This window comes from Notamacropus eugenii, chromosome 1, assembly GCF_028372415.1.
Source record: "Notamacropus eugenii isolate mMacEug1 chromosome 1, mMacEug1.pri_v2, whole genome shotgun sequence".
NCBI lineage: Eukaryota > Metazoa > Chordata > Mammalia > Diprotodontia > Macropodidae > Notamacropus > Notamacropus eugenii.
In genome coordinates, this window is record NC_092872.1 from 583,874,659 (window position 1) to 583,899,475 (window position 24,817).

Consider the following 24,817-nt stretch of genomic DNA (forward strand, 5'->3'; position numbering starts at 1 on the left):
CTGATGTAGTCCTTTTTTAGTCTCTAGAAAATTAGAACTTCTAAGGTACCTATTTTAGGTTCCTTCTTCTAAACTATTTCTGTGTTACTACCCTTATAGATCTCTTCCCCTCCTCCCCCTTTTATTGTGTCTCACTCTTAGAAATACCAGTTCTGACAGACAATAAAGAAGATATTCCTTCATGGGAGGAATTTTCCTGTATTCCTATTTGGGCAATTCATTAGTAGCTTTTGCTTGCCGGTTGGCCATTTTCCCATTTGCCACAAAATCTCCACCTTGAGTCCATGCCCTCCCCCTCTGCTGGGTGTCACTTGCCCCCAGACCCTCTAATTCCCCTTCTGCTTAGGCAGGATGAATAGTCTCTCTAAGCACCTTGTAAAGTAAATTTTAAAGTTCCCTTCTCCCTTTATAAAATATTTCTTCTCCCATTCATTCCCACCACTGAAATAAGATTTTCCTCTTTCCCCATTTTTCAGTTCCTACCTTGGCCTCCTCACCCGTTCTCCAATAGGCTCCCTTCTTCCTGAGAGACTATAGGAGTTATTGTCCCGTCATTCTTAACCTTTGTCTTGATTGGGATACATACTCCCTTCTGTTTTCTTTCCCCCACCTCCCAAACCACAAAAAACACTGATTCATTTGTAGATTCAGGATTTTAGAGTTTATTCTTTTCTTGCATCACTTTATTTGCCTTTTACTTTCACATTTGTCGCCTTGTGTACTTTTAGAGGAAAAAAATCTCTTAATATACTTTCTCTTGTTATTTTGTTGTTGTCCTTGGTTGCTGCATTTGTTTGCCTTGTATTTCTGTGGTCTGGGGTACTTAATAAGCAAATCATTTGTTTAGGTATTTTTTTTCCTAGAAATGCTTCAGATGCTTTTTTTTTTTATTGGAAATTTATCTTTGTTCATTACGGATTAGGCCCAGGTTTGTAGAGTATATCAGCTTGAGTTGTATCTTGAGCTCCTTTGCTGTTCTCAACATGTTATTCTATTCCCTCCTGGAGTTTTCAGTGGGTACAGAATAGTCTTATGTTATTAAAATTTCCTTTCCTTTATATTTGAAGGTCTTTCTTCTAATCTTCAGAATTTTTTGTTAGTTATTCAGATAGTTAAATTTAACTACTGTATGTCTTAGAGTTTATTTTTGCCCCTGAAGGCAGTCTATGGATTATTTTGATTGTCACTTTGTTTTCCGTATTTAGAAGTAGCCTTAATCCAAAGATAGAAGAAACCTCTAGAGTGTTCTCAACACCCACTGGGCTTTCTACTGTGCCTCCAGGGTTCACACACTTCCTAGCCCAAATTTTTGTTCCAAAAGTCCTCAGGTAGGTCTGCAAACCTGACCCACCTGCCTTTTATAAAGAGAGGTTCCCTGAAATCCTGTGGGATACTTCACCCATAAAAGCTCAACTGACTTCTGCTAGAGCAGCTGTAGGGTCCTACATAATATTCTTCCCTCTCCTTCACCTTCTCTATGCCTCTGATAGTTAAAGACTGTCTTCATGGCCCAGATGCAGAAGGAGCAGACTATTCTATTTAACACAGAATCAGGGATTGTGTACAGCATATGACCAGAATATTTCCCACCTAGCGGACACTAGACCAACTAGTGCCAGCCCCCTAGTGGTTATCAAAATATTATCACATTTTCCATTCTAAGCTTAGTCTTTATGGCTTGAAGAATAAAGCTTAGTGCTGCTGTCCTGAATGCCTAAGCCTTGTTAGAGTGAACTGTCTTGGAGGAGAGACAGAAAAATTGTTATGGTACAGTGGATTCACTCGAGATAAATTGCAAGCCCAGAACAGCTTCTTTCTCTACCCACCCCCACCCCCACGCTGACATCTGCCAATTTTTCCTCAAAGGAACCCCGCCCACCCTACAGAACATCCCTTTTACTTCTCATCAGGCAAGGTACTAGAGCTCTTGGCCAATCTCTAGAAATCTTGAGGGGCACACAAGATTCCACCCAATTTATGTAATTAAGATAGTGATTGATAGCCCCATTCTCCATTCTCAGCCTTGGCTTCATGGTCTACTATGTGGGTCAGAAAGATAAGAGTGAAGAGACCCCTGCTTGTTCTAGGAGAAAACTGACCTTCAGAAGTAGGGGACCAAGCATGAACCCTGTAACTCTTTTCCCCATCCAACCAAGGGAATAGTTGCCTCTATTCCACTCTTACAGTCATCTGCCAGTATTTACTTTCCCTCATAGACACAATCTCCCAATTCATCCTATGATATTCCTAGCTCTTCTGAGGGACCAGGCATTCTGGAACTACTATTAAAACACATCTCAATTTAATTATCCTCAGCATTGCTTAACTGAACTTTCCAGTGGCCATCATGAGCCTGCTGTGTCCCACCCTGTCTTTGGTATGGCCAACCACAAGCATTGCCCCTGGCAGGATTAACTAAATGGAACCCCGTAGAACTTCCTTTGCCCTGAAAAGTAGTTAGCACCCTAGTATCACCTCGGGTAAGATAAAAAAGAAATAGAAGCAGTTACTTGGGATCCTGAAAGGGAAAGAAATCTTTATTAAAACTACTTCCCCTTATAATAGTCTCCTCTGGCTTGGTAAAAAGTCAGGAAAGGACAAATAGATTTCTGCAACCTCATTGAAATAGTTCCCCTCCATTAACACTCCCCTTTGCATCCGTCATAGATGGCATTCAGTTAGCCACAGATACTTGGTTCTTTATGGTCAATTTTGCTAATATATTTTACTCCATCCCTATAGTACCACAAAACTACTTGCAGTTTGTCTTTACTTAAGAGAAAGTGTAGTATACTTTTATATGCCTCTCTATGGGCTGTTTAAATATTTCTGGCCTAGTGCATAACCTATATAGGAAGTGCTTGGATTATCTTTTGCTTAGCCTTATCACTTGGCTCTGACATTATGTGGATGACATTTTATTAAGGGAACAGTAGGGATGCCCTCCACTGAAAACTTGGCCTCAGTGGCCCACGTCCTCATCATCAAGGGTGGGCAGATGGCTCAGAACAAAGAAAAGAGTCCTACAACCACCATCTCTTTTGCACTAAAATAAGTTCTAAGCTGAAGATTTAAGTTCTGGGCAGTTTTCTTATATTATTTCTTACATTATGATGGTTAGTTTGAAGGTTTGTTTGCTTTTTTTGACGTGTCATATTCTAGAAGAACTCTAACCTTTAAGTTGTCAGCATGCATTCTGTCTTCAAGGTGAGTTTGTTTTGTTTGTATGGAAATCATTTTTTCTTCTAATAGTGTCGCTTTTTGCTTTTCTTCTTTCAAATTGTCTTTGTCTTCCACTTCTGTGCATTGCATTCCCATTGAGTTATTCTTTCTAATGTTTCTTTGGTAAGAGTTGGCAATATGAATTTGAGTTTTACTGTTCTATTGATTCTGTTGTGCAAGTTGTGAATCTTGCTTTCATAATTTTTTTCCTCTTTCAAGAATATTCTGGTGTTTTTCCATGTTTTCTTGGGGACCCAAAGGGTCCTCTACCCCCTCAGGTATTTATTCATTTTCCTTTTTCTTGCAATATTTATTTATAGATGTCTGGACTTTTTTTTTTTTTGCCTGATCAGGAGGTTATATTCCCTTCTGTTAATGATATCCTCAGTGCTTGATTAGGTGCATATACTCAAGGTCTTTAACTGAATTTTCTTCTTCCTAAAGTCTTTGGTAATTTTAGTCTTTTTTTCCTTAATTCCATCATTCACCTTATGACACATTCCCCTTTGATACTGGGCCTGGAACTCAATGCTGCTTCAGGCGCCTCCCACACTTGACAATTCACAGTTCACTGGCCTCAGTCTCTGACCCAGGTGACTCTTGGCCCCATCTGGATGCTTAGTGGAGTGTCCCATAGTCCTCATGTGTTATGTCCCAGTTCCCTCTGTCCTTCAGTTCTCTGGGTGAGCTTTGTGGCAGCATGCAGTGTTGCCACACTGCTGTTTCAGGCAGAATAAGCTTCTGCTTTTTGGTTTTCCTTAGTACTGGGAGGAAAGGAGAGTAGGGGTTTGAAATTCTTTTACCTTCTGCATTTTGGAGAGATTTGAGAATTTGTGAGGGTTGGAGAAAATGTCTAGTCCTAGAGCCACTGGTCCTGGAGTCAGGAGGACTTGAGTTCAAATTTGGCCTCAAGACACTTAGCTGTGCAACCCTGGGCAAGGTACTTAACTTAGATTGCCTCCAAAAAAGAAAGAAAGAAAGAAAACGTCCAGTCTTCCTTCATATTGATCAAGTGATCTGAAAGTCTCTTTTTGTTGTTTTTGTACGTTGATAGGTTAATTCCCCAAAATTGTATATATTCTGTAATTTCCTTTATATTAAAAATATTTTGTTTTAATCAGCCAAGATCAGCCCTACTACTCCAAAATCCCCGCCTGCCCCCAGTTGAGAACACAAGAAATATAAAAGCCATTACAAAAATTGCCATGGTACTGCATAGTATGCATAGTCAGTAAAAACAAATTTCCATATTGTGAGTCCTTAACCTCTCTTATCAGGAGGCAGTTACCATGTTTCAGCATTAGACCCCTGGAATCCTGCTTCATTATTACACTGATAATATTTCAACACCATAGTATTCCATCATATTCTTGTACCATAACTTGTTCAGCCATTCCCCGATATAGGGGTACCCCATCACATTCCTTTTTTTTTTTTCACCTCAGAAAGAGCTATAATTATTTTTGTACATCCTTAGAGATCATTTTGTTTAGGACTAATCACTCCCTTTATCCACCCCTCCTTTTAAGTTCCCCGACCACTTCTCCCCTTTCTTCTCCTATTTCCCTGTTGAGTGAAATATATTTCTGTACTCAAATCTGTGTGTGTATTCTTACTTCTTTTGACCAGCTCAGGTGAGAATGAGGATCAAATGTCAGCTGCTTCTCTCCACTCCCTCCTTCTTATTTGCTGTTATTGTATAGTGTTCTCTTGGTTCTGCTTATTTTGCTCTTCATTATTTTGTGCAGGTCTTTACATCTGTTTCTAAAATCATTGAGCTCATCCTTTCCTATAGCAGAGTAGTATCCTATCACAATTCTATACTACAACTTGTTTAGCCATTCCACAATTGACAAGCATCCCCATGATTTCCAGTTCTTTGCTACCACCAAGAGAACCATTTTAGAACAAATATGTTATTTTCCTTTTTTCCTAATCATCTTGGGAAACAGACCTGATAGTGGTATTGTTGGGTCAAAGGTTGTAAACAGTTTAATTACTCTTTCGACATAATCCTATAATGCTCTCCAAAATGGTTGGATCAGCTCATAGATCCGCCAACAATGAATTAAGGTGCTAATATTTCCACATCCCCTGGAACATTCGTAGCTTTTCCCTTCTGTCATTTCAGCTAATCTGATAGGTGTAAAATGGTATCTCAAGGTTGTTTCAATTTGTATTTCTCTAATCTGTAATTTTTTCATATGACTATAAATTGTTTTGATTTCTTTATCTAAAAACTATTTATTTATATCCTTTGACTGTTTATCCATTGGAGGAATAACTTGTGTTCTTATGAATTTGACAAAGTTCTTTATCTGTTTAAGATATGAGATCTTTATTTGAGACTGTTTATAAATCCCCCTCCCCCAATTTTCTGCTTTCCCTCTGATCTACATTTGTTTTATTTACACAAAAACTTCTTAATTTAATACAATTAAAAATATTTTTTCACCTCACTCTTTATCTCTTATTTATTCATGAATTGTTCCCCTATCCATAAGTCAAATAAGCAATATGTTCTATGTTCTTCAAGTTTTCTTCCTTTTTTTAATACCTGCTAAGCAATGGCTTGTTTAAACTATCCAAATTCTTGTTCCAGTTACCTTCTGTCTGGAGCCCATGAAGTTTACCATTTTTAACTTCCAAGTTGAAGAAGTAACATTCCCATACTTCCTGTTTCCCCTATTTATTTATCACATATATGCTTTTGCTGAACATTTTGATGTTAATAATAACTGGAGTGAATAATAATGTGAATGGTTCTTTTTTTAAGCTTTTATTTAGTGTTTGATTTTCTCCCAGTTACATGTAACACAATTTTTAACATTCATTTTTAAAACTTTGAGTTCCAAATTCTCTCTCTCCCTCCATCCTTCTCCATCCCCCACCCCCATTGAGAAGGCAAACGATGCCATATAGGTTAATCATGTGTAGTCATACAAAACATATTCATAATAGTCATGTTGTACAAGAAAACATGTACAAGAAAAAAACTCAAGAAAAATAAAGTAAAAAAAAATATGCTTCAGTCTGTGTTCAGACACCAACAGTTCTTTTTCTGGGGATAGATAGTATTTTTCATTATAAGTCCTTCAGAGTAGTGTTGGATCATTGTATTACTAAGAATAGCTAAGTCCTTCACAGTTGATCATCTTAAAATATTGCTGTCACTTTGTACCCATTACATTTCACTTTACATTAGCTCATTAGTCTTTCCAGGTTTTTCTGAGAGCATCCTGCTCATCATTTCTTACAGTACGATAGTATACATCATAATCACATACCACAACTTGTTCAGCCATTCCCCAGTTGATGGGCATCTCCTCTACTTCTAATTCATTACCTCTAGAAAAGAGCTACTATAAATATTTTTGTACATATATGTCCTTTTCCTTTTTGTTTTTATCTCTTTTGGGATACAGACCTAGTAGTGGTATTGCTAGGTCAAAGGATACACATTCTTTTAAAGTCCTTTGAGCATAATTCCAAATTGCACTACAGAATAGTTGAATCAGTTTACAACTCCATCAACAATAAAATCTCATTTTTCCATGTTCCCTCCAACATTTTTCATTTACCTTTTCTGTCTGAGTAACCAATCTAATAGGTATGAGGTAGTACCTTAGAATTATTTGAATTTGCATTTCTAACCATCATAGTGTGTTAGAGTATTTTTCGTATGACTGTTGATAGCTTTGAATACTTCATCTGAAAATTGATCATATTTTTATCATTTATCAGTTGAGAAATGGCTCTTACTTTTATACATTTAACTCACTTCTTTATATATTTGAGAAATAAGGCCTTTATCAGAGAAACTTGCTTCAAAATTTTTTCAGTTAGATTGCTAAATGTATTTCCCTCCATCCTAATCCCCCTCCCCGTTTACTCTTTTCTCTCTCACTTCTTTCATCCCCTCCCCCTACTACTTTCCTGTAAGGTAAATAAGAGATTTCTACACCCAATTGAGTATGTATGTTATTCTCTCTTTGAGTTAATTCTGATGAGAGTAAGGTTCACTCACTCCCCCTCACCTCCCCGCTCTTGCCCTCCACTGTAAAAGCTTTTTCTTGCCTCTTTCAGGTGAGATAATTTACCCCATTCTATCTCTTCCTTTATCTTTCTCCCAGTACATTCTTCTCTTAGCCCTTAATTTTATTTTTTAGGTATCATCCCTTCATATTCAACTCATACCTATGCCCTCTATGTATATGTGGTTGTATGGTTTGACTTTCTTTTTCAAAAAAGGACCATGACATCAGGGAGATGATAAAATGATTTGGAATTTACTTTGATTGGAGTGAAGGAAAGGGCTGGACTAATGTCTCTATATTCTCCTTCTAACTACCCTAATAATGAGAAAGGTCTTATGAGTTACAAATGGCATCTTTCCATGAAGGAATGTAAATAGTTTTAATGTATTAAGTCCCCTGTGATTTCCCTTTTCTGTTTGCCTTTTTTATGCTTCTCTTAAGGCTTTTATTGAAAGTCAGATTTTCTGTTCAGCTCTGATCTTCTCATCAAAAATGTTTGAAAGTCCTGTATCTCATTGACTATCTATTTTTCCCCTGAAGGACTGTATTCAGTTTTGCAAGGTAGGTGATTCTTGATTGTAATTGTAGCTCTTTTGTCCTCTAGAATATCATATTCCAAACCCTCTGATCCTTTCATGTAGAAACTGCAAAATCTTGTGTAATCCTGACTGTGGCTCCATGATACTTGAATTGTTTCTTTCTGGCAGTTTGCAATATTTTCTCCTTGACCTGGGAACTCGGGAATTTGGCTATAATATATCTATCACTTTTCATTTTGGAATCTCTTTCAGGAGGTCATCAGTGAATTCTTTCAATTTCTACTTTATTCTCTGGTTCTAGAACAGCCCAAAACAACTTGGAAGGTTGGCAGGAAAAGTCTCTTGCCCCAGGGTAAGAGAGGAGTGTAGTTTAGCACAGGCCACATCAGTACAGTCAGACAGGACCCCAGCAAAGTTAGAACAGGCCTCAGTGCAACTACATCTATCTAGGCATTTTTCCTCAGTAATTTCTTGAAAGATGATATCTAGATTCTTTTTTAGTCGTGGCTTTCAGGTAGTCCAATAATTTTTACATTTTCTCTCCTGAATCTATTTTCCAGATCAGCTGTTTTTCCAATGAAATGCTTCACATTGACTTCTACTTTTTCATTCTTTTGGCTTTGTTTTATCATTTCTTGATTTCTCATAAAGTTATTAGCTTCCATTTGCTCCATCCTAATTTTCAAGGAATTATTTTCTTCAGTGAGCTTTTGTACCTCCTTTTCCATTTGGCCAGTGCTGATTTTTAAGACATTCTTCTCCTCATTGGCTTTTTGGACCTATTTTACCATTTGGTCTAGTTTGTTTTTTCTTTACAGTCTTATTTTCTTCAGTATTTTTTGTGTCCCCTTTACCAAGTTTTTTGACTCATTTTTCATAATTTTCTTGCATCACTCGTTTCTCTTCTCAGTTTTTCCGCTACCTCTGTTGATTTTCAAAATCCTTTTTGAACTCTTCCATGACTTGAGATTAGTTCATATTTTTCTTGGACACTTTGGATGCAGGAGCTTTGATTTTGTTGTCTTCTGAGTGTGTGTTTTGATTTTCCTTTTCACTATAGTAACTTTCAGTTGCCAGAGGTTTTTTTTCCATTGTTTGCTCAATTTTCTACTGTATTAGTTAATGTTTAAGTCTTTGTTTAGGGTAGAGAGCTCACAAGCCTAAACTTCAGGAGGTTTGTGCAGCTTTTTTCATAGATACTTTTAAGGACCTGGAAGTTTTCGGTTCTTCCAAGGTGGTGTGATCTAAGGAGAAGTGTTTACTACCCTCCTGGCCTGTGCTCTGGTCTGTGAGAGACCACAAGCACTCTTTTCTTCCTTGTAACTATGAAGAAGGGGACCCCTTCTACTGTGGCTGCAAGCTTTGCTATGCTAGTGGTCCTCCTCACTCTGGGATTGCTACCCAGAACCCAGATCCCAGTATGGACAAAGCAATCAAGTCCTGTCTCAGTGCTAGCAAAGAGATCCCTGCAATTTCTATCCACCCATTTGTTTGACCTCCCTTACTCTCTGTGGGCTGAGAGCTCCAGAAGAAGCTGTTGCTGCTTGCTGCCACTGTTGCTACTCCCAAAACCTGCTCCTGGTTTGCTGGTGCTGGGGTTGTGCTGCCGTGGCCTGCACTGGATTGTGCTTCATTCTTACCCAGGTGCAATGGACCTTTCCTACTAAAGTTGTTTTTGGCATCTGTGGGCTGAATGATCTAGACACCACCACTGCTGCAGTGATTCAGGGTTGTCCTGAGGCCTGCTCTAGCTTTGCTGGGGTCCAGTGTGCCTGCACTGACATGGCCTGTGCTGGCCTGCACTCTTCTCTCACCCTGGTGCAAGAGACCTCTCCTGCTAACCTTCCAAGTTGTCTTAGGCTGGAAATTTGTTTTGCTGCATCTCTTTGTGGTTTCTGCTGTTCTAGAATTTGTTTAATCATTTTTTAAAGATATTTGAAGGGGTCTGGGGAAGAGCTCAAGCAAGTCCCATCCTTTACTTCACCATCTTGACTCCACCTCTCCAAATATTCTTATAATATCTCTTTATGTGTAGGTCATATATCCATTTTGATCTTATCTTGGTTAATGATATAAAATATTGATCTATGCCCAGTATCTGCCATACTGCCTTCCAGTTTTCCTAGCAATACTTTTTTACCAAGTAATGAATTCTTATCCATTTTATTTCCCATGATCCTCTCTCTTTTGATCATAAACCATTCCTTTATCCATAGATCAGTCAGGTTAATTTCTCCATGCTCCCTTAAGTTACTTATGATATCACTCTTTACATTTAAATCATTTACCTATCTTGACCTTATTTTGGTATGTAATATGAGATGTTGGCCAGTGCCTACTTTCTGCCAAACTATTTTCCAGTTTTCCCAGAAATTTTTGTCAAATGGTGAGCTTTTGCTTGCATCTTTAGGTTTATCAAATCTTAAATTACTGTGGTCATTTACTACTGAGTACTGTGTACCTAATCTGTTCCATTGGTCTCCTACACTGTTTTTTACCCAGTTCCTGATTGTTTTGGTTGTTACCACTTTGTAATATAGTCTCAAATCCAGAACTGACAGGGGGCCTTCCTTTTTTTTCCATTAACTACTTTGATATTTTTTTTTACCTTTTTTTCTTCCAACTGAATTTCATTGCTTTTTCTTTTTTTCTGATTTTCTATAAAATAATTCTTTGATAGCTTAATTGGAATGATATTGAATAAATAAATTAAGGTAGAATGATCATTTTTTATTATTTTGACTCAGCCTGCCTATGATTAATTTATATTTCTCCAGTTGTTTAGATCTGTCTTTATTTGTGTGAAAAGTGTTTTATAATTATGTTCATGTAGTTCCTGGGTTTGTCTTGATAGGTAGACTCTCAAGTATTTTATATCATTTAGTTATTTTGAATCGAATTTTTCTATTTCTTGCTTCTGAGTTTTGTTGGTGGTATATAGAAATGCTGGTGATTTATGTGGATTTGTTTTATATCCTGTAACTTTGCTAAAGTTGTTAGTTGTTTCAGCTAGTTCTTTAGTAGGGTTAGGATACCATCATATTATCTGCAGAGAGCGATAATTTTATTTCCTCATTGCCTATTTGTATTCCTTCACTTTCTTTTTCTGGTCTTATTGCTACACTTAGCCTTTCTAATATAATATTGAATAATAATGGTGATAATGAGCATCTTTACTTCTCCAACTGATGTTATTGGGAATGCTTCTAGTTTATCCTCATTACAAGTAATACTTGCTGAGGGTTTTTTCCATGTCAAGGAGAGCTCAATGTATTCCTATTTTTTAGTGTTTTTAATGGGAATATGTGTTGTATTTTCTCAAAAACTTTTTTTACATTTGTTGATATAAATCATATGATTTTTGTTGTTTTTGTTATTGGTATGGTCAATTATTCTTATAATTTTCCTAATATTGAACTAGCCTAGCATTCCTGGTATAAATTCTTTACCTGGTCATAGTATATAATCTTTGTGATATATTGCTATAATCTCCTTGCTAGTATTATATTTAAAATTTTACAGTGATATTCACTAGGGAAATTGACCTATAGTCTTTTTTTCTCTGTTTTTGCTCTCCCTGGCTTAGATATCAAAACCATATTTGTTTCAGAAAAGGAATTGGGTAAACCTCCTTCTTTACCTTTTTTTAAAATAGTTTATATAATATTGGGATTAATTATTCTTTAAATGTTTGGTAGAATATATTTGTAACTCCATCTGGTCCTGGAGATTTTTGGGGGGCGGAGGGGACTTATTTTTGGCTAGTTCAATTTCTTTTTCTAAGGTGGAACTATTTAAGTATTCTATTTCCTCTTTTAATCTGGGCAATTTATATTTTTGTAAGTATGCATCCATTTCACTTAGACTGGCATATAATTGGGCAAAGTGACTTCTACTAATAATTGCGTTAATTTTGTCATCATTGGTAGTGCATTTATCCTTTTTATTTTTGATACTGGTAAATTGGTTTTCTTCTTTTTTTAAAATCAAATTAACCAAGGGTTTATCTATTGTTTTTATTAAACCAACTCCTATTTTTATTTAAGATTAGTTATTTGGAATCCAGTGGTTTTTGTTCACTTTTATTAATCTGTTCTTTGATTTTCAGGATTTTCATTTTAGTAATTAATTGGGAATTTTCTTTTTTCTAGTTATTTTAGTTGACTGCTATTCATTGATCTGCTGTGTTCCGTTTTTAATCAGTGTGTGCATTTAGAGATGTAAAATTTCCTCTACGCACTCCTTTGTCTGCATACTAAAAATTTTGATGCATTATCTCATCATAGTCATGATCTTTAATGAAATTATTGATTGTCTCTATGATTTGTTCTTTGACCCACTCATCCTTTAAGATTAGATTATTTACTTAAAAATTAATTTTTAATCCATTTCCACAGCCCTTTGTTGAATGTACTATTTCATTTCGTTTAATATTTCTGCTTTTCTACACTTGTTTGTGAGGTTTTTATGCCCTATGACAGTGCCAATATGTAGGTGAGACAAAGATAGATAGGCAGGCAGACAGACAGATATATAGATAGATAGATTCCTTTCTATCCCCATCCAGTTTTCTCATCTGGTGATTTTTAAATACAGTGATTGACAACCTTATTTCTGAATAGTTTAAGAGGAGTCCTGAATGTACTCAGAAAAATCAAATGAATATTATTTCAAGTTCCCTTCTAATAGTTCTGTGATTCTTTATTCTTGCTAATATGGTCCATTCATTAGGCATTTCTACAAAGCAGCTTTTGAGATTTCATGAAAGACGATATGGTCATAGACACAATATTTAATTTAATATGTGCTTCATTATCTTCTAGTATCAGTTTAGCAAGATATTGTGAGCTGGGACTTTTAGACATAGATTGCATCACTAAGAAAAGTACCTGAATGCCTAATAGTTCAAACCAAATATACTATTTTTAGAAAGTTTTTTTAAAGATATTTTGTATCAGCAGTTATTGAAGAGAATGAGTAAAGTAGTATTATTGTAAGGCATTTTAAATGTCTTAAGTGCACAATATTATTATTATATATACACAGTCTAACAGAGTTGTAGTTGTAGGAACAATAAATTTCAGTATCATCATTATGTCTGCACATTATTTTTCATTTTTAATATTTTTTAAAAATAATGAAGTGAGAAAGGCTATGGGAAAGAAATTTGGAGGGATAATTTCTTACGTATTTTATTCTAATTTTTTCTACCCTTGGGTGCTCCCCCTATTAAATCTCATTGTTCTGGCAGAACACATAAATATTAAATTTTAGAGCATGCACATATACTTGGTCTGTGTCTATATGAGGTAAGAAAAACCAGTTGAGAAGTGAAAAATGCAGTTTCACCCTTGGGGGAAGAGGCATCTAGATTCCTTCCCAAATACTACTGACAATTTTTTTTTCACTAAGTTGACTGATTTATTTATTTTGGCATTCAACTACCTTAGTGTGGCTCAAAGCTTCTAAGATTATACTACTTTAAGAACATGAATTCTTGAATTCTATTCCAACACCCTATTCTGGAATTCACCATTTCTTAGACAAGTGAAAAAGCTTTTCAGACTATGACTATTTCCCCAAATCTACTTACATTGCTTTCTACCATTGCATACAGAACTAGGTCTTTGTCTTTACATTCTTTATGTTTTAGAGCCCCTGGAACAGCTGTATGTATGTCTCTCCTCCTCAAAATCATCTTCCTGTTCGATCCTAATCTTAAATCTATCTGTCTATGCCCTACTTATCCTAAACCTACTTTTCATACTCACCATAACTTCCAGTCCCTCTGTTCCTTAGTACTATTCAAGGCTACATTCTTTTCCCTTCCCAATTAGTTGAATAGTTTTCATTCTGTACTGCCCCATACTATAGCAATCTCTTGAATCCTGAATTTTTCTTGTCCTACTACCTATTACTTCTTGCCAAACCTCTCAAAATTACTTTCACAACCCATCTCCTTTCCTCCTATTCATATGCTACTGAAGGGAACAGAAAGAAATCACAAAGTCATGCTGATTGAGTCCATTCCAGTTTTTTATTATCTGACATCAACTGGACTCTCTTTGCAACAAGGAAATATTATTATTCTCCCTAATAGATTCCCTTTGCCACTCACTACATTGACTATTCCAAATCATCTCTTCTATGCTACCCCTTTCCCCACTTTTTCTGTTAGAAACCTAACTATAGTTCACTCCTCACCTCAAAAACATCAAGGCCATTCACCAAGAGCACCCCCATTTTTCTTCATGATCATCTTATATCATTCAGACACCATCTAACACTATCTGCTCCTTCCCTCCAGACCTCTTTGCCAAGGTCAAATATACATATTTACAAATACACAAATTTACATGTACTCTTGAACTCCCCTCTTGTCTTCTCAAGTAGACTATCCCCCACTCTGTCTCTAATCTTCAGTCTCTTCCTGAATGTAGGTTCCTTCCTGATGCATACCAATATAACCGTGTATCCCCCAGTCTTAAAAACCCTCACTAGATCCTACCATCCCTTCTAACTATTATTGTATATCTCTATTCCTCATCTCAGCTAAACTCCTTGAAGAAGTCAGCTCAGTGCATTATACTGCATCTTCACTCAGTTTCTTCTCATCGAAATCCTCTGTTATCTGGTCTCCATCCTCATCATTTAACTGAAATTGCTGTCTCCAAATTTACCATTGATGTCTTAATTGCCATATATATTGGCCTTTACCCAGTTATCCTCCTTGATTTTTATACAGCATTTGACTCTGAATACCTTTTCTTCCTAGATACTCTCTCTGTTATGAGTTTTCTGTTCTCTTGTTTCTCCTATCTTTCTCTCCACTCATTCTCAATCTCCTTTACTGAATTTTTGTCCATACCATGCCCACAATTGTAGACATTCCTTAAGACTCTGTCTTTGGCTCTCTTCCATTTTTCTCTTTATGCTCTCACTTAGTGATCTAATCATCTAGCAGATCCAATTTTCATCTCTGTGCAGTTTATTCCCAGACTATAGTCTAGCCCTCATCTCTACCCAGAGCTCCAGACCTACATCACTGATTGCTTATCAAACATTACAATTTGTGTATATCCCATAGGCATCTGTGTGTGGCAAGAGCAGTGCCCTACTCCATTAAGGTTATTCTAGCTAGCTTTTTATTACACTTAAAAGATATTGAAATTTTCCTTAAGATTTAATTGACTCAAGGCACTAAGGTTAGGGGAATTCAGATATCTTTTTGATTCTCTAAATATTAAGAAAGCCAAGCCATGAAGGGCAAGAACTCTCCAGTCACTCAGTCAGTATTATTATCTTCAAAATATTTTTTCCAATTACATGTAAAATTTTTTAACATTCTTTTTTTTAATTTTGAATTGCAAATTCTCTGTTTCCTTTCCCTCCCCCATCATTGAGGAGGCAAACAATTTGATATGGGTTAAAAATATGCAGTCATGTAAAACATTTTCATATTAGTCATGTAAAAGAAAACCCACACCAAAAAAAACCAAGAAAAATAAAGAAAGGTTAAAACTACGATTTGATCTGCATTCAGACTTCATCAGTGCTTCTCTGGAGGTGGCTAGCATTTTTCTTCAAGTCCTTCAGAACTATCTTAGATTGTTATATTGCTGAAAATAGCTAAGTTTAGGATCATATATAATATTGCTGTGATTATATCCAATGTTCTCCTGGTTCTGCTCACTTCATTTTGCATCAGTTCATGTAAGTCTTTCCAGGTTTTTCTGAAAGCATCCTGCTCATCATTTCTTATAGCACAATAGTGTTCCATCACAATCATATACCACAATTTGTTTAGCCATTCCCCAATTAAAGGACATCCACTCTTCAATTTTCAATTCTTCCAATAAATATGTATTAATTCCTATGTAACAGGTATTACACTAAGTCCTGGAAATATACTTAAAGACAAAAGGTAGTCTTTGCCCTCAAGGAGCTCAAATTCATATGGGAAAGACAACATATAAATAGAAAAATACATACAAGACATGTACAGAATAGATGGAAGACAATCACAGAAAGCAAGGCAGTAGCAGCTAGAGGGATCAGGAAGGGCCTTCTGTAGAAAGTGAAATTTGGGGCAAAGTCAAGATGGCGGAGTCAAAAAACACATATACTCTAGTGCTTGCCCCACAGCCCTCAAAATACCAGTAAAAAATGACTCAACAAAGTCTAGAACAGCTGAAGCCACAGAACAACAGAGTGAAAGAGGTTTCCAGCCAAAGGTAACCTGAAAGGCTGACAGGAAAGTTCTGTCTCATGGGATGCTGACTGGAGAGGAGCCCAGCCCTGGCTGCAAGGCTCTGGGAGGAACAAGACCTGAATAGACCTCCTGGGCAGAATTCCCAGCAGGGAGGGTCCCAGATCCCTCAACCCACAAGCAACAAAGAAAGCTCCAAAGGTCAGTGTGGGAGGGCTTTCCCACCTGGGTGAGAGGGGAGTGGGGTCCACCCAGCAGAGGTGGCAATGGCAGAAGCAGCAGCAGGTGGCCGGGCAGCTATGGTGGCTGTGGAAGCTGCCTGGGGGCAGCTCAACTTAAAATCTCTGGGGGAACTGAGCAGCTGATCTGAACCTCAGCCCTCAGTGGCAACCCCACCCCCACCCCATCTGAATCTCAGCCTTGAGCATGGTACTGGAAGGAGGAGGAGCATTAGGACCCTCCTCTTGACAAAGGATTGAGAAGTCAAGTAACTGGCTGGGAAGATGCCCAAAAAAGGGAAAAAAATAAGACCATAGAAGGTTAACAGGCATCTTGGTGAACAGGCATCTCCTTCTATCCTTTCAGATGAGGAAGAACAAGGCATACTGTCAGAGGAAGTCAAGGCTTTTGGCTCCAGTACCTCCAAAATGAATATGAAATGGGTTCAAGCCATAGAAGAGCTTGAAAAGCGAGTCAACAGCTTGCTAAAGGAGAATCAAAAAAATGCTGAGGAAATAACACCTTTAAAAAGAGGCTAACTCAATTGGAAAAAGAGGTCCAAGAAGCCAATGAGGAGAAGGAGGCTTTAAAAAGCAGAATTAGCCAAATGGAAAAAAAAGGTTCAAAAGCTCACTGAATAAAATAGTTCTTTAAAAGAGAGACTGGAGTTCAGGGAAGTTAATGACTATGAGATAAACCAAGAAGTTAAAAAACAAAATCAAAAGATTGAAAAAATAAAAGATAATGTGAAGCATCTCATTGGAAAAACAACTGACCTGGAAAATAAATCCAAGAGAGACAGTTTAAAAATTATGGGACTACCTGAAAGTCATGATCAAAAAAAGAGCCTAGGCATTATCTTTCATGAAATTATCAAGGAAAGCTGCCCTGACATTCTAGAACCAGAGGGCAAAATAAATATTGAAAGAATCTACTGATCACCTCCTGAAAGAGACCCGAAAACAGAAACTCCTAGGAATATTGTGGCCAAATTTCAGAGTTCTCAGGTCAAGGAGAAAATATTGCAAGCAGCTAGAAAGAAACAATTCAAGTATTGTGGAAATACAATCAGGATAACACAGGATCTGGCAGCTTCTACATTAAGGGATCAAAGGGCTTGGAACAAGATATTCCAGAAGTCAGAGGAACTAAGATTAAAACCAAGAATCACCTACCCAGCAAAATTGAGTATAATACTTCAAGGCAATAAGTGGTCATTCAGTGATATAGAGGACTTTGAAGCATTCGCGATGAAAAGACCAGAACTGAATAGAAAATTTGACTTTCAAACATAAGAATCAAGAGAAGCATGAAAAGGTAAACAGAAAAGAGAAATCATAAAGGACTTTCTAAAGCTGAACTATTTACATTCCTACATGGAAAGATAATATTTGTAACTCTTGAGACTTTTCTCAGTATTTGGGTAGGTGGAAGGATTATACACACACACACACACACACATACACACACACACACATAGATAGAGAGTACAGGTTGAGTTGAATCAGAAGAGATGATATCCATAAAAAAAATTAAATAAAATTAAGGTGTGAGAGAGAAAAATATTGGGAGGAGAAAGGGAAAATGGAATGGGGCAGGCTATCACTCATAAAAGAGATAAGAAAAATCTTTTTCAATGGAGGAGAAAAGGGAGGAGATGAGAGGGGAAAAGCAAAGTTTACTCTCTTCACATATGGCTTAAGGAGAGAATAACATGCTCACGAAATTTGGTATGGAAATCTATCTTACACTACAGGAAAGTAGGGGAGAAGGGGACAAGTGAGGTGAGGGGGATGATAGAAGGGAGGGCAAATGGGAGAAGGGAGCAAGTAGAAGTAAACATTTTTGGGAAGGGACAAGGTCAAATGAGAGAATAGAAAAAAAGGGGGGTGGGACAGGGTAGGATGGAGGGCAATATAGTTAGTCTTACACAACATGACTATTATGGAAGTCTTTTGCAGAACAACACATATATAGCCTGTGTAGAATTGCTTGCCTTCTCATTGGGGATGGGTGGGTAAGAAGGAAGGGAGAGAAGTTGGAATTCAAAGATTAGAAACAAATGTTGAGAATTGTTATTGCATATAACTGGGAAAAAGAAATACAGGTAATGGGGTATAGAAATTTATCTTGCCCTACAAGAAAAGAGAGAAGATGAGGATAAAGGAAGGGTGGGGTGTGATAGAAGGGAGGGCTCATTGAGGGAAGGGGTAACCAGAATGCAAGATATTATGGGGTGGGGGGGAGGGGAAAGATGGGGAGAAAAATTGAAACTCAAAATTTTGTGGAAATGAATGTCGAAATTTAAAAATAAATAAATATTTTTTTAAAAAGTGAAATTGAAGTTGTACCTTGAAGGAATCCAGGGAAACTAAGACATGGAGATGAGGAAGGAGAATATTCCAAGTATGAAGGACAGCCAGACCTGCAGCATGACCAGTACCCCACAGCAAAGCTATACTCAGCCAAATCAAGGCCATAATTTTGTTGAGTATCCTTTCCATGATTTGAATATCTTTCCTCATGGCTAAGATAATATGCTTTTGTTACATGTTAGGTAGATTACTCGTGTCTTATTCATTCCAGTTTTTTTAACTAAGTTGTTAATTCAGCATGAGTCTACTAAAGCACCTCAAACTTGACATGTCCCAAACAGAAATTTCCCTTTTATTCTTGAGGACTCCACCAGCCCTCTAATCACCTAGGTTTGCAGTGTTTGTCATCTTTAGCTCCTCTCGTGTTCCTCTCACATATCCATTCAGTCGCTAATTTTTTTCTCTGCAACTCTCACTTATGTCCCGCTCTTCCTAGATTATTGTAGTAGCCTTGTAATTGAACTCGCTTCCCCACTTCCATCCTCCTCCATGCAGATGCAAACATACTTTTCCTAAAGTGTATGTCTGACTATGCCTCTTTTAACCTCCAGTGGTTCCTGATTACCTTTAGGATCAAATATAGATTCTTCTGTTTGGCATTTAACGTATTTCACATCCTGGACTCTTCCTATCAAGCTTTAAACACAGTTCTCCCCTGCATTACTTTATAGTCTAGCCATACTGACCAAATTCTTGTTACTCATACATGATGCTTCGTCTCTAATCCCTGCTTTTTGCTCTTGCTTTCTTCTGTGCCTAGAACACTTTCCCTAAGAACCTGTGCCTTTATATAATCCCTAGCTTCCTTTTACACTCAATTCAAATGCCACCTTCTGCAGATAGCCCTTTCTGGTCATGCTTTTTAATTCTCCAAGTGCTAGTGTTTTCTCTTCCAAGATACTTTCCATCTACTTGTTTTTATCTTGTATGTACCAATCTATGTATACGTTGTCTCTTATATTGGAATGTAAATTCCTTGAGAATAGAGACTATTTTTGCTTTTTCTTTGTGAATCCACTTAGCACAATGACTAGCATATAATAAGAGATAAATAAATGTTCATTGACTGATTTCCGCAGCCACAGCTGCCACTAAACTCTTCTTAATCCAGCAATACTTCTATAATATAGTCCACAGGAATGCCTTCCAGATTCTACAAAGAAGTCATTGAACCAGCTCATCCAAAATGGATCACATTCTTATTCTGTCCTCTTTAAGTTAGGGACTTGCAGATTTTCTCATAGGCTATCCTGACAATTCTAAATTAAAATTTCCATTGAAATAATTCCCATTGAAAACAGTTATGAAAAGTTTCTATTCGTAAAGCATTATACCTTTATTCTAACAGAAATATCTGTAAGCTCATTAAATGTACTTATAATATATCAGGTCTACTGGAATTCATTTTGGGGTAGGGATAGAGAGTGGGCATGTGATTTCACACTTTGGCATATTGAATGTAATTGTGTAGGAAAGTTTTTGAACAATGAAAATTGGCTATCTTCCTTCAAAAATGCTTAAATGATCATTTTACCTACTTTATTCCTTTCCTCACCCTTTAAATAACATAAGACATAGACACAAAAAGCACTATATTTCTGCAGTTTCAGGGTAGAAAATAAAATACCATGACTTGAACTTGAAAACAAACAAATGCATAAAATAGGCATAAAATCAAGTGCCTCTGCCCATCATAACTATAGACCATTATTATTAGGATTAGTCTTGACTGCCAAAAAAGACAGTTTAGTATTCTTTTAACACATCTGATATAACTTAATCTGCTTTTAATGAACTTGCGTTTGCTAAAAATATAGGCATCCATAACTGAAACTTAATTTTTAAAAATTGAGTTTATTATTTAGTATGAAAGTCATCTGCTTTCTAGCCATTGTGTATTTTCATTAGCATAAATCTACCCTTTCATTCAATAATAATTTAAATTAAAAAATTTTTTTTGCTGGGCAGCTCTATATCTGTGATTTTATTAATACATTGAACTCTTGGTGTAAAAACTCTTATCAGCAAGTACAGATCAGCAATTCATTAATAACTTATACTCTTCTAAGAAGTTCCTTAGGAACTTAGGAAGTTCCCTGAGGCACTGAGCAATTGAGACTTGGCATTGGTCACATATCTAGGTTCCATAAGAAGCAAGGCTTTAATCCAGGTCTCTCTGACCTCAAAGGGGACCTTCTATCTACCACACTGCATAGCTTCTCTCTAGGACCTTTGTATTATTTGAAGATGACAAGCAACAAGAAAAATTATACTTATAAAAATTGATTTATAAAAATTTTCCTTTTGATTAAGAGACCATCTCAAATAGAGACATGTTTGGGGCACTTGGCCTCCTTGAGGCCTGCCTTGTGGCTTTGGAGAAGACTTTGCTGGATTCAGCAAGGGAGTCATGCAGGTGCCAGAACTTGCTGGGAAGCAAACACCTGCCAGGCTCCTCCAGATAACTCTGTCAGTCAGAGGCATTTTCCCAGGCTCCCAGATGAATGGTCTCTAATAGCCGTGGGAGAGGGCTTTCTCCTGTTATGCACTGTACCACAGACTCTACTTGGCAGCTTTGTGGAAGCTCAAGTCTACTTGGCTGTGAGTCCACTGGAAAACAAGTGATGCTGGATAGTTTTACAGTAAAAACCCAGTGTCTGATATTTCCTCTCAGTATCCTGGGACCATGAAATATAACAACCGGGGCAAATTACCACTCCCTTAAAATGCATTACTCACTGGAGCACATTACTGCCTAAAAGTAAACTACAGTCTCTGTGAGCTTGAATGGAATTTGTTCAAGTCACATTTGGAGTTTTAGCTTCTCTGTTAATGAATTTTTTGAACCACCAATAAAAACATATAATTTCCAGCAGAATATGAAATTTTTAAAAAGCTAACAAACATATTTAATAATTGCTTGCCTTTGCATACCACTTACAAACATAATTTTGTGCCCTTTTCTTGGAGGTTAAATGTTTGTTTCTGAACAACTTAATAAGCTGGGTCAGATTTTACTTAGTGATGGGCCTTCATTTTTGTTGTAGTTATTGCAAAATGATGAGTAGAAAGGTAGAGGGAATTGAGTTAATTTAGGGTGTCCGCTAAGTTTTAATGCAGTGCTAAGTTATTAAAGGTATGTAGAGATTAGAGCTGTATTGAAACTTTGGGGACACCCTGTAGAGGGGGAAATAATTGATTTGTGCTAGCTGATAATGCTTATAAGAGAAATAATGTGTTCTAACCCATCCTCGAAAACCTCATTATGTAGAGAATCCATGATTGTACCAGAATTACCTTCTAAAATACAATATCCATAATAAGACCTTTTTGAGTAGTGTTTAATGGATCACAGATTTAGATCAAGAAGAGAGAAGATCATTTAATCCAAACCCTTAATTTTACATATGAGGACATCAAAGCCCAAAACAGTGAAATTCAAGACCTTTGTGGTGGTACTGTACATAGCAGATCTAGAGTATGAATCAGCCTCCACATCCAGCCCTCTATGCAGGGCAACATTTGCAAAGCAATTGCATCAGAACCACCCTGTGAGGTAAGGTATGTAGTGCACAGGTGTTATTATCTCCATTTTACCAAAGAGAAAATAGCCTCCAAAAGGTTGTAACTTGCATAAAATTACTTTGATAGTTTAATGGATCTATGATCTCATCAATGTGATTATTGCTTCCTTTTGTGCAAATTTACAAGCCCATCCATGCCATTTCTTCCTCCATGACTCCTGTCTCTTATTTTTTCTCATTTTTTTTCTCCAGCGAGCTGAAGATCTTCCTCCCCATGGTTTTACTTTCTGTGGACTCCAGTGTAGCACTTGAGCTTAACATTTCAATCATGTATTTCCTTGCTGACATAAACATTTTCAATCCACATCCTTAATTCAGCAGGCCAGGTATAGGACTATACAAAGCCAAGGAATGAAATAGAACCTTGCTATCTCTAGGTCTACAATCCTATGACTTCTTTTGCCAAGTGGTAGTAACTTTGACTTAGAAAATAGCAAAGCACATCTTTAGCCCCTACATAGGTAAAGAATATGACTTCTTTTCTTTACTCTTGATTTTCAGGAGATAAGGTTAGAACACCTTCTTTATCATTGGTGATTAGTAGATGAATGAAAATCAGCTTTTTGTGAGATTTTCAAGTAGTTACTTGACTACATATATGTCCATGAGAAATGATACAGCATACCCACATTTTAACTCAGTTTAAAGATTTACCATTATGTTTCTGCAAAAGATTAGTAAAATTTGATGGCCAAGTATAAATATTTTGTAAATTAAATTTCTTTTGTGCTTATATCAGGTATTAGGCAAAAACTGAAATACACCAATCAAAAGAAGACATTTTAAGAATTAAATTCTTTAGCATCTCTACTGAGGAATGCTATCTTTGTAGAATGTAAGCTCTTTAAGGGCAGGAACTATTTCCTTTTTGTCTTATTTTCAATGTCTATTTTAGTGCCTGTAGCATAATAGGATTTTAATGAATAGTTGTGGAGTTGAATTGCATTGTAATCTGTAATATTAGGTTATATTTTAGATATTATAGCAAGGTTCCTGTGCAGTTTCAGTGAGAAACTTTGTTGAATGTACTATGTTTTACGGATATGTGCTGAATAGTGAAAGTTGAACTCTCATAGTAAAACTCTAGTTTATGCCTATCAAACCAGAGAGATAGAACAGATGTCATGAAATTTAAATGCTGTTTTCCACTTACATAGTAAATTACAGATTTCCAGGAACGCAATACAAAAAAATTATTAATTTTTTTTTCATTTGTCTCTTTACTGGAAGCAAAATGGAAGATTTTGTCAATTGGGGTAAATTGAAACGAAAAACTTTAATAGCATCTCAAATGTATGATATTTATTAATATACCATCTGAGTCTTAATTACCCAGAGCATTTAATATACCGCAGAGGTTGGGTGGCCTAGAAAATTATTGCATATTTCATATTTTTCCATATTATAGGTAAAACATTATGTCATTGCTATTCAAAATCAGTTTTGACCCAGTGATTTTGTTAGTTCATAGCCACTGATTTATGTTTTACAAAATACCAAAGCAACAAGACAAATAAACAAATATAAAATATATTTCTATTCTTAAAATTATCTCATAAAGTATTTTCAAAATTATCTCATAAAGTATTTTCTTTATTGAAATCCAGGTAATCCCAAAGATTTGCACATTTTCTTTGACTTTTTTCTTCTAAAGAAAACCACGACTTGAATGAAATCTACTCTTCTAGTATTATAGATGGGTCTTTTAGGAAATTTTGTATCATTTCACTAAATCTGTAAGTAATCCTTTTATAGTTTCAATTGGCATCTCTGTTTTCAAGCATTCTCAACAAAAGGGATTATATGTTATATCAACAATTTTTTAGAAAAGTTTTTAATGTTTGATTTCACTGAAAATATTTTAGAAAGATTGTGATTGTCAAAATGAAAAACTATTGGTAATTTTCTTTAGTATTCTTTAGATACAGTAAGACATTTAATAAAATTGAGATCATAAAGTATATTTAAAGACAAATGAGACCTTAGGACTTGCTGATTTTACAGATGAGGGAACTACTAAGCCTACAGTAGTGAAGTAACTGTTCAGGATCTCTGGGGAATGGCATAAGTATTCCTAGAACGTAGTTCTCCTGACTAGGTGGTGCTCTTTCCTATATAAATTCTTCCCAAAGCATTTCTCATTTGAAAGTCTGTATTATTCACATTATGACAGTCTCTGAAGGAAATCCAGCACTACAAACCCTCTGTGTCTGCCTAATCTCAGCAATAGGGATGGAGAAAGAAACACTTGTAAGATCAGTAATCCCAAACCACTCACATGGTGCCTGGGTTCCCTAATCTACCATTTGACAAGATCAGGAATGATGCAGCAATCAGCACAATTACTTTATTTTAACTCCTAGTAATCTACTTTTAGTCACTGGGTATCATCCACCTTCTTCACTGGCCATATAGGATTATTATAAGGGGAATTTATATAACCAGTTACTCTATACTTCTTCACTTCTATTATGAAAGAGGAGATATGTTTCACCTCCATCCTGGAACCAAACACTTTTTAATATTAGTGATGTAGGATGATTCCTACTCCAAGGGCTTCCGTTTAGCTATACCCATAATAACTTGCATAGAAACTACTAAAAGCAATTCCTAAAAACTCATGATGTCCATA

General features: G+C 36.4%; 1 protein-coding gene across 14 annotated transcripts in view; it reads left to right on the plus strand.

Annotated features, from left to right (window-relative positions):
- The window catches only part of SLX4IP (SLX4 interacting protein), a 250,977-nt gene that overhangs the window by 173,696 nt on the left and 52,464 nt on the right, over window positions 1-24,817 (plus strand). For 2 of the 14 annotated variants that reach the window (XM_072634464.1, XM_072634461.1), the window contains one exon: window positions 16,593-16,860. The exons of 10 other annotated variants lie outside the window; for them this stretch is intronic. In XM_072634464.1, coding sequence (XP_072490565.1) covers window positions 16,593-16,765 — 173 coding nt within the window. In that variant the 3' untranslated portion in view covers window positions 16,766-16,860. Of the gene's footprint in view, window positions 1-16,592; window positions 17,796-23,792; window positions 23,880-24,817 lie in introns of those variants that run through there. 2 more of the 14 variants (XM_072634465.1, XM_072634460.1) reach the window with 2 other exon arrangements.